This window comes from Tenrec ecaudatus, chromosome 15, assembly GCF_050624435.1.
Source record: "Tenrec ecaudatus isolate mTenEca1 chromosome 15, mTenEca1.hap1, whole genome shotgun sequence".
NCBI lineage: Eukaryota > Metazoa > Chordata > Mammalia > Afrosoricida > Tenrecidae > Tenrec > Tenrec ecaudatus.
In genome coordinates, this window is record NC_134544.1 from 86876049 (window position 1) to 86887198 (window position 11150).

At 41.2% G+C, this 11150-nt stretch overlaps 1 protein-coding gene across 2 annotated transcripts; it reads left to right on the forward strand.

Moving 5' to 3' along the window:
• Positions 1-9988: 9988 nt before the first annotated feature.
• Positions 9989-10888, forward strand: LOC142427944 (AMMECR1-like protein). 2 transcript variants are annotated; one of them, XM_075533072.1, is made up of 2 exons: positions 9989-10368; positions 10474-10888. In XM_075533072.1, exons 1-2 carry the CDS (start codon positions 9989-9991, stop codon positions 10886-10888), a joined length of 795 nt encoding a protein of 264 aa, XP_075389187.1. The 2 variants fall into 2 exon arrangements, with proteins under 2 accessions (XP_075389187.1, XP_075389186.1); XM_075533071.1 differs by having other exon boundaries at positions 9989-10888.
• The last annotated feature ends 262 nt before the right edge of the window (positions 10889-11150 follow it).

An 11150-nucleotide genomic window follows, 5' to 3' on the forward strand; every position in this document is an offset into this window, starting at 1 on the left:
TTCTTTTTCCATTACCATATTCTAACACTTTGATTCGTCTTCAGTCTTCCTTTCTGTGCACTGAAGAATGTACAACTATCACATTCAGTTTTCTTTTTTTTGTTACAAAGGGGTTACATTCAGTTTTCACAGGCAATTGAAAATACTAAGGCTGTACACTTATTTAATTTCCTTTTCTCAATTGTGTTTTAAATATATTTCTATGGGCTAAATCAATGACACTATAAACAGAAGTATCTTATTCTCCAAGAAGAGGATTGATAAAGTTCTATGCCATAAAAGAACACGATGTCTCTAAGGTGAACCACAATTTGATAGAAAACACAGAGTTAGGGATGGATGTGAAGGTCGCACTTAACTTTAGCTCAATCTAAGAACAATTAGTTCCTTTTACATGGTCCTGATCAGTATGTGCCCCTTTTATGGAAACACAGAGGATATGAGTGCTACAGCAAAGTGTGATGAAAAAATTAGATGGTATCTGGCTCTCAGAAAGAATAGTGCCTGGTGTCTCAAAGCTTGTTTTCAAACTCGTAGCCATTTAAGTGTTACGTCAACTAAGCCCACGTGGAAGAAGAACACCAGTATGCATGATCCAAGGATTGTCAATAATAACACCCAAATCTGAAGGAAATAATAGTATTAGAGCTTAACATTTTTAACTCTGATTTACAGAAGGCTATGGATGACAGTTGAAAGCCAAAATACTTTTGCAGGATCTATACATGAAATAAGCCTCCATTGATTTCTCTCTGACCACAATTAAGAGATGTGAATAACATACAGACTAGTACACAGATGGTTATAGATTACTATCTAGTAGATTAAATTTAAAAAGCTGACCTGAATAGTTAAACACTTGTCATTTGATCTCACTTTTGAAGCCTTTGACCTTAATCTTCTTTTTTATTACGTTCTGGTTTTGTTTTGTTTTTTGAATTGAGGTTTGTCTCTGGTTTTTTTGTTTGTTATATTGTTATTGTTCACAGTCTTCTTGACTCTGTTATGTATTTTTCTGTATATTTTTGGTATATAGAACCCAGGGTGAGTGACTTTATAAAAATTAAAACTACATTAAGGGTTCCTAGAGGGCACAACATGGGAGGTAGGGATAATGGGGAGTTCATGTCAAGAAATATATAAAGGAAGAAAATGTTTGAAACTGATTATGATAGTCATTTACACAACATGATTGAACTATTGAATGATATGTTGTCTGGATTATGTCCTAATACAATGATTTGAGGAAAAAGAAAGAAATAGAAAATACCAAGGCTCCAGCAGGCACACCTTAAGATCTTCAAGGTAACATCCTTTTCCCCCCGAGCACTTTCAAGAGGTCTTTTGTAGCAGATTTATCCAAGGCCATGGTTCACCTGATCTCTTGGATTGTGCTTCCATGGGCACTCATTGTGCATGCAAACAAGATGAAATTATTCACGACCCCAATCTGTCCTCAAGTTCTCATTATGTTAATTATCACTGCACTTGTGAAGAGTTGGGTCTTCTTTATATTGAGTTTTATTCTTCACTGACGGCTGCAGTACTTGATCTTCATCAGCAAATGTTTCAAGTCAATCGCACTTTCAGGCATCAAAGTTTTGTCACTTGCACATTGTAGGTTGTTAATATGCTTTCCTTCAATCCTGATGCCACATTTTTCTTCATAAAATCCAGCTTCTTCAACAAGCCCAGGTGGAGGAAGCACACTAGCCTATGTGATCATGACATGTTTACCGGATCAGGTAACAGGCATCAGAAGACCCAAAACAAACAAAGAACCACAACATAAAAACACATTGTTGAGAATGAAAGAGATTGGAGCAGAGACCCCACACCCTTCTATAGACAATGGAGCATCCCCTCACAGAAACATCACTAGGAAGGGATGAGTCAACCAGAGCACAGTGCAGGTCTGATAAAAACACACAATATTCCTCTGGTTCCTTGAGGCTTCCTCACCCCACATTATCATGACCCCAGTCCTACCTTTCACTCTGGTCTAGAGTGGAGAATGTGTGCAAAGGCAGACATGAGATAAGAGCTTATGACGCACGGAATCCAGGAACAGTAATGGAGATAGCTATACCAGGAGGGTAGGGACAAGGTGGGGAGAGGAAGGGGAAACAAATCTCAATGATAGAGACATAAACACACACACACACACACACACCAGGGTTAAGAAAAACGGAAACCGTATGGGAAGGCAGACAGTGATTGCTGTAATATATGAAAATTATAATCACTTATAATTTACCAATGGGTCATGAGGGAGGAGGGGGAAAGGAGGAGAAAAGAGGAGCTGATACCAAGGTGTTTCAGATTCAAATAAATGACAGCCAATATCATGTCTTGATAATTTATTCATTTATAACCGGACTGCTAGAATCTAAAAGAGATTCTTTGATTGCAGTTCTGAGTCTACATCTCAGTCCATCTTTAAGGCCGAAACACTCATTTATCACCTGCCAAGGGTTCAAGCAAGCAGAAACAGAAGGAGAAAGAAACATCAATGGGTTAATTGTAACTTCAAGAAGAGTTAGCATGCATTACATGGTACTTTCATATCATAAAAGAAATAATGCCAAAATGCATTACAACATCCTGGTTACCATAACAAAATTAACTACACCGTTACAGTATCCAAGGGAACAATATTGAATCAGAACCAACAATATATTGAAGAATCATCTATACTAATTGTAGTGTCCAGAACCTGGGGACATAGAAGTACATTCTAAAATTAATCACCAGCAGAGACTTTCCCATAAGCAGAGGGAGAATGGGTGGGTCAACTAGCAGTCAGTTTTCTGAAATGGGAGGGAGGAATGGGCAAATTACTTAGCAGATTACAAAAAATCAAATTTCTTTTCCTAGTCTGTCTCACAGGGCTCAGCAGAAGGTAAATGTTTAAAAAATAATGGTGGTAAAATATGTACAAATATGCTTCCTAAAATTGATGTATGGTTTGTTATAAGGACTTTAAGAGCCCCCAATAACATTTTTAAATTAAAAAATGATTAAGGGCAAAAAATATCCAGTTTATCTGTTTATTCTTTCAGAATATAGATGAATAAGTATGGGGAGAGGTCACATAGCACTCCTAATTTTAAAACATGTAGTATTCCCTTGTTCTGTTTCCACAAGAGCCTTTTGAGTCATGTACAGGGTCCACAGGAGCACCATAAGGTGCTCTGGAATTCCCATTCTTCTCCAGCCTACCCATAGTGAATTATGACCAACACAGTCAAATGTCTTTGCAGTCTGGGGTCCTCTGCTTTCAGCCAAGATCCATCTCACCTCAGTAGTGGTGATCCCTTGTTCTACATCCTCTTCTGAATGCAGCCTAAAGCTCCAGCAGCTCTCTGTCAATGTCCTGCTGCATTCATTGCATGATTTACAGCAAAATTTTACTTCAATGATATCGTTCTATAAGGTGAGCATTTTATCTAGTCACGTTTCTTTGGAGCGGGTACCAAGATGGAGTGCTTCCAGTCAGTTGGCCAGTGAATTGTCCTACACATTTCCTGGCGTAGAAGAGTGAGTGTTCCATGTGGGAGCCACTGTGTCAATATATCATGTCAAGGGCCTTGCTCTTTTCAGGGTCCTTCTCCAAGGACAGGTCTTTTCTGAAAACAGATTGAAAGTATGTAAGAGAAGTCTCACCATCCACACCTTTAAGAAGACCTATGGTCACACTCCTTTCAAAACGGATATGTTTGTCCTTTTGGCACACTTTTCTTGATTTAAAACCATGCAATATTGAGTTGTTCTGTTCCCACATCTGCTTCTTAATCCATGTAAAGGTTGTAGATAAGCACAATGTAGTGTTCTGGAATGCCCATTCTTCTCAAGGATACCCACAGTTTGTAGTGATGCACACAATTGCTGTGTTGTAGGAAGCTGGAATTTATTGTGTCATGACTTCCCATTGATGTGCATTTCCTCAAAATGGTGCAGCAAGATATATCCAAAAAGGGGTGGTGAATTATACCTGGAATCTCCACAATCTGAACTCCTTTGCTCCCTATTTGGGTCAGATGGTTCATCTGAGATGTCTCAGTCTCTGAAAACACCCTGGACTTGACACATTCCTAGGGACCAGAGGTGGAATGCCAGGACCCTAAATGTTAATAGAGACAAGGATCTTTCCCTAGGACCAACTGTAGTTAAAGCCATACCTTATAACCAGTCACCTAAGTTTATCTTTCCGCCCACTCAAACTGGGATAGAATAAATTTCTGTTCTGAAAGCCTTACATATGTTGTATCACTTTCTTATATAATGAGTCTATGTAGCACATTTGGGTCTATTTTGGGGGAAGACTTGAGTGTATTTGATATTGTATTTTAAAAGATAGGTATTTACTTGCTCGACTCAATATATACAGGGCAAACAGATTCAGGTGTACTGTTCACTATCTCTTTGACATCTCATTATCTTTTCAGGGCCTTCAGGGCATGTCTTAATATCTTCCCTGTGTGCAGTGTTTCATTACTTGTATAGATTTGTTGGGATCATAATTCTCAGTAGCATGGCAGTTATGTAATAGTGTCAGTTTTGGAACTCTGGTCGAGTAGTAGGCTGTCTTGGTCTATTAATCAAGAGTTGGAGGCTTCATATGCACCAGGTCTCCAATTGAGAAAGATGAGAATTCTGCCCCATAAAGACTTATTGCAGTGTTTACCAAAGTACCTGATACTGCTCCTTGAGGGGAAATGGAATGGTCCTATGGTGCAAAGCAGGTGACTGTACTTTATTCTGCGGGAGAAATTATGGCTTTCTAATCCTATAGTTACACTTTTAGAAACCCATAGTGGAAGGTCTACCCTTTCCTACATAGTCGCTATTAATCTGTTAATTTTCAATGGCAGTGAGAAATTTTTTCCCATTTTATTCTGAATTATGTGCTATAATGGAAGCGTTTTCAATTCACAGCTGGGCTGTGGGTAATTTTTCTGCTTTCCTGAGAAGAGGGCATGCAAGAGGACCGATTAGTTTGGGATCCTGTGATTGGTAGCATTTGGAAACTAGGGAGCAGTTCTAATCTGTCCATGGGTTGGCTATGAGCGGGAATGGACACAATGGCACTGGATTTGGTTTATTTTTTATGATAAATGTGGCACTGCAGAATGGATCAGGTATGATGGAATCATGTATGAAGGTATTCCATGGTACAAGGATTCAGGGTGTGGCAGTATATCTTTTATTTCATAATCTTTTTGAGATAAAGGTAAGGGGATTTTCCTGAGGTGTGGCTCCACAACCTTTTGTCTCTGAAAGCATTAGAGAGAATTGGGAAAACAGAAGCAGGACATGACTACAGCAAGAAAGGAGAGCTGTATCAGAGTTCTTCTGTGGGCCAAAAAACCCTACTCAGTGAACCTTTAGGAGCCAAAGTAATGCTGATGCTAACATACAAGGTGCTGTCTAAGGCAGGTCAGGCCCACAGATGTTGCCAGCAGATAAGGACCTTGCCTCTGACTCAACAGAGGAAGGGGGCCTTATCCTATGGCTGATGCCCTTAATTTGTATTTGACCCACGGACTGTATAAGAAAATGAATGTTGAATGGAAAAACCCACAAAGAGTGATGCTTCCTTAAACCCACTTAAGAACTAAGAAAAAGTCCTCGACACTTCTGTGGAGGACAGTCCTCTAAACCCATCCAGTGGGATGAAGTGATTGGTCCTGTACTATGGAGAGATGGACCTCTGGAAACATAGTTGATTAGGTCTTTACTACTAACCATATGACCGGTGCTTTGAATTTATCAACCAATCCTTGGGGAGAGATAAAAGGCCATCTACTCCTGGAATGAGTTACAGTATCATAAATGCAGTGGTAGCCCTGGTGGTGGTGCGGTTAAGAGTTGGGCTGTGATCCCCAAGGTCTGCACTTTCAAACAGCCAGTTGTTCCGAGGGAGAAAGACAGGGCTTTCTACATTTGCAAAGAGTTACAGACTCAGAAATGCACAGGGGCCGTTTTACTCTCTCCTGTAGGGTTGTCACAAGTGAGAACCGACTGCATGGCAGTGAGTCGGAGTGTTTGTGAAACCCAAAGGGGCACTTCTCCTATTTTCTAGAAAGTGGCTCTGAGTCACAGTAGACTTAATGTCAGGGGATTTGTGCTAAGTGCAGGAGTCAGACTGATATATATTCAAAACGTCAAAGCCATATGGCATATGAGATTCAGTTTGATAAAGCTATTTCTGGAAGGGTATTGTTATCCCACCTTACCTTTCACAGTTTTTCTGTTATTGAAATCACATGGGTTGATGGTACAGTGAGTCATGTGTGATTGAGGTTCTGTGTCAACTTGGCTCGGTCATGATGTCAGCCTACATGACAATGCTTGACATAATGCCATCACTTCAATGAAGAGATTTGGTGTCAGCAGCCAGGATTGGGAGGTGTTATCCTGGTGGGTGTGGTTTTGCCCAGTATAAATGTAAGTGGATTCTCTCTGTAAGCTGTGCAGCTTTTGGCCAGGTCCAGAAACTCACCAGAAGTGTGGACCTCCAGACGTGAGGCAGAATCTTGCCATATTTCCTACATAGCTTGGATTCATCATTTGCACAGCCCGTGAGGAATGAGCCTACCATCTAACCTGCCCATCCGGGATTCATCAGGCCCTCGACCTACTTGAATCAAGAGAAGGGTCCAGAGTGATATCTGAGATTTGCCAGCCTCTACAACTGTGAACTGAAAAGGTAAGTAGTGTGACTAGAACTTTTTCCTATATATTTCTGACAGGGTGGCAAGATGGGAGTAAAAAATGGGCTTTGTACTATGGTAAAGTGCACCATCTCAGAAACTCACAAGGGAAGTTCTACCCTGTCCTACAGGGTCCCTATGAATCAGCCTTGACTCAATGTCTTTCAGAGACTAAAGGTGCTGGAACCAAGACTACAGAGGGATGGGGTCACCCACTTGGCTCTCCCTCAGGTCTGAGCAGATGCTGCTTAACCTTCCCATGTCAGGATTCTATTTGGAGCAGATTCATCAGAATGAGGGCAGGGACCCACTCAGCATCTTGGAGCTTGCCATCCAGAGTGATGTTGCAACATGAGGCTTCACCCATGGCCTCTCTGGCGTGGCTGTCCATAGAATTTTCCCACCCTTGTTCACAGCAGCTGTTGTCTGGAGAGAGAGGGAGGCAGTGAAAGTCATGGTGGAGGCCTGGCCCTTCATCTCGCCCCCCCCCCCTCGTTGTTCTAGTGACAATCTCAGAGGACATCTTTTAAAGCTTGTGAGATATAGTTGTCTTCATATTCGCAGTGTCAAGAGTTTTCTAGGGTAATTTGATTTCCAGTTGTTTTTAACTTACGGTGGTCCGTGTTTGTCAAAGAAGAACTGTGGCTCGGTGTTTTCAAAGGTTTTTTTCAAAAGTAAGTCACCAGGCCTGTCTCTTAAAACATTTTTGAGGAGAAACCATCCATCTTCTAAGTTAGCTTCTAAACCTTCTAACTGTTCACGTTATTAGGGGTTCCAAGTTTAAAGAAGTGAACTATGAATTTCACATTTATTCAGGAAAAAAAATGACATAAATCATGATGTTTTTATTTTGGAGAATTTAAAGAGTTATTTTCTAATTAAATTCTTCATTTTAAGATGCTTGGGTTTGTAATTAGATATGTTTTGTTCCATTTTCTAGTAAAATTCTCTAAGGCTTTAGGAAAAAAGCATTGCATTTAGTTTGTTGCTGATGTTTCTGAGATGATTACTAGGTGTGGCATAAGAGTGGATCAATGACAAGTGAAGAAAACACAGGCCTAAGTAAAAGACTGATAGGATTTTCACCTTGGAATCTGGGTGGGTCTAATCCAATAAAAATTGTGTTGAAAGATTACATTCCTATGGTGAGAATAGTTTTTTCAGATACATAATTCATAAATTTTATTTATGGATCCTAAAATATGTGTCTTTGACTAGATGTTTTAGGCTGTTCTTGTTGTTAAGGGCTATGAAATTGGTCCTGACTCATACTTACCTTCTGGTGTGACTTATAGTTAGCCTATGTCAAGGTGGAATAAATTCTGCCCAATTCACGGCCATACTCACAATTGTTATCTTGGAGCTGATTGCTGCAATTACTATGTCAGTTCATCTCAATGAACATTTTCCTATATTTTCTATGAACCTTGTATTTACCAAGCCTGCAATTTTCCAAGGACTGAAATGTTAATCTAGTAGAGGTCAGTGCCTGCTCCTTGGTATTTTTTTTCCTTCAAATCATACAATATTAAAACAACGTCATTTCTATCAGAAACCAGTATTTTCTTGCTTTGTTTTTTTCTCTCTCTCTAAGGAAAGCTTTTAGTTTGAGTTCAATGAAATATACTTTGTCTCTGAAGGGAAGTCATAATTGGGTTTTAATTTGACTCTTTCTAACATTCACCCAATGAGGATAAATGCATCCAATGATGCAGATTGTTTGTGACATGGACATGTTTGATATTCTGTTTCAATTTTCTGCTTCTTATACATATGGAATCAGAAAATGCAATGATTAAGATGTTAGATGCAAAATAATAGTCATTAGTTCCAATTCACCAGCTGTTTCTTGTAGAAACAGGAGAAAGATTTACCTAGAGAGAGATGGCACAGTCAGATTCCATAAAGGTTACAGCCTTAAAGAGAGTGCACTGGTGCAGTGCTCCTGAATTCTATGGGGGGGGTTATTCTATTATAAGGTTACCTTGCTTGTCTTAGTAAAATGAGGTGGGTATATTTTTCAATTATGTGGTGTAGGCTGAGTTTAAACTGCCAGGCTCTGTGTTAGAGACAAAGCTGTGGATCATTGACCTCCACCCCTCTCAGGGATCCTTAAGCTATGCTTTCACTTTTATAACAAAAATTGGATGTATATAGATATATATTTATTTAATCATAAAATGTTTCTAAAGATTGTATAACTTAGGAACTAGACTCAAATTATAAAATAACTTAGATCTCACAACTTCTGAATTGTTTTCTTTAACCCTTTTTTGGTTACTTTTGCTGGTATCTCCGGGTGCGGGCATGGGGGTGGTAGGCAGGATGAGAAAGCTGGAACTAGATAGGACTGCCTGTGATGGTGGTTATTACTAAGTTTCAAATCTGCTGGTCATTATTTCTAAATTCTATGAACTTAAGATGCAATCACCCCAATGGTAACACAATGTTTGAGCGCTCTCACTACTTTCAGGTTTATGTCTAACACGGAGAGTTACACAAACGTCTTTCATAGCTAATGCTTTGTGTACTTCTACTGGTTTTTCCAAGGTTCAGCTTTTAGCTTTAATCAGGATAGCTATTGCATGTTTCCCTTGAAGTGCTTGATGAATTATCTCTGTTTTGTGTTGCTTAATTTTTTTAAGATAATTCATCCACTTTTAAGTTAACTGTTGAAGTCATCCTGTGCAAATTTTGTTTTTCCTATTAAGTTCAGTGAACTCTTCACTTTTTCTGTCCTATATTGGAGCCCTGTGTGAGCCCCATTGCGCTGCCAACTGAGCAGTTCCAGTGACCCGCCGCTCCATGATGAAAGACAAGGCTTTTAGCGCTTGTCTAGAGTTACAGCCTGGGGTGCCTGCTGCGATAGCGGAGGACTTGTGTCGCGGCTCCACTTGGTCTACAGTCGCTTGGGGAATACCTCTAGCAGTTCTTGCCGTCACCGCTTCCATTTTGCCCCCATGGCCTTTCTCAGCTCACTCCATGCTCATCTCGCATACGGACCACCTGTGGGCCCGCTTCTCTTGGGAGCACCCCACCCAGGCACAGGGCTCCAGCAAGCAGAATGAGAAGGTCGAGCGAGAGAGGTCCGTCCACCCTGGCGGCAACTGGGCCAGAAGAAAAGGTCCAGGAAGAAGGAATGGAATGGAATGGAAGAGAATTCACTCCAGAGACAAAACAGCTCCTCTTCTCTATTACAGCTATTCCCCTGACAATACAAACTTTGTGTTTTCAGGTTCTGCAGCATTCCAGACCTCAGGCACAGAATCAGGATGGGAAAAAGACGGTGTGTCTCTCCACTCAAGCCCAAGTTGGCAGCAGGAAGCGGAGCACACAGTCACGGGAACCAGTCCACAACTGTGACCGCCTCTATTTCAGGAACTCCTAAAAACAAGCAGCATGTGGACAGCAACCATGGATGGGAGAATGTATCGGACTTAACGCTGGGGCCTGAAAATTATCCAATTACACGAATGAATCCCACATCAGGAGCGCTGAGCCCTCTCCCCTGGCCCAATGGAACTGCCAACACCACCAAGAACCTGGTGGTGACTGCAGAGATGTGCTGCTACTGCTTTGATGTGCTCTACTGTCACCTCTATGGCTTCCCACAGCCACGACTTCCTAGATTCACCAATGACCCCTATCCACTGTTTGTGACATGGGAGACAGGGCGGGATAAGCGTCTCCGGGGCTGCATTGGAACCTTCTCAGCCGTGAATCTTCACCCAGGACTCAGGGAATACTCGTTAACCAGTGCACTTATGGACAGTCGATTTCCCCCAATGACTCGAGAGGGGCTACCTGAGCTTTTCTGCTCTGTCTCCCTCCTTACTAACTTTGAGGTTGCCAGTAATTACCTGGACTGGGAGGTAGGGGTCAATGGAATTCTAATTGAATTCATCAGTGAAAAGGGCATCAAATATACAGCCACATATTTACCTGAGGTTGCTAAAGAACAAGACTGGGATCAGATCCAGACCATAGACTCATTGCTCAGGAAAGGTGGTTTTAAGGCTCCAATTACCAGTGAATTCCGAAAAACGATCAAACTCGCCAGGTACCGAAGTGAGAAGGTGACAATCAGTTATGCAGAGTTTATTGCTTCTCGTCAGCACTGTTTACAGAACAGTACCCTTCATGCCCCACCCCTCTACAATCATGACTCCTGACATAAGGCTGCATGACCAATCTCACCCCCTATGGCAGCCAATGGCTATGACATCATTGGAGCAGACCCCTCCTCTTCCTGGTCCAGTTGCTTCCATTACTGCACCATGTTATGATGCTAGCATCCATTGCCACGTCTGCCTCCAGCTAACTAAAGGGATGACGGGGTTGCATTGAATGAAACAACTTGAGGAGACCAAGCCTTATCTCAGCCTTTGCGCTATGGAGTTCAGTTGGATTGGGGCTTCTCCAAGATTGGTAAGA

What these genes read in the sequence shown, in the direction of transcription:
- LOC142427944 (XM_075533071.1), top strand. Translation starts at nt 9,989, where the DNA reads ATGGGAAAAAGACGGTGTGTCTCTCCACTCAAGCCCAAGTTGGCAGCA.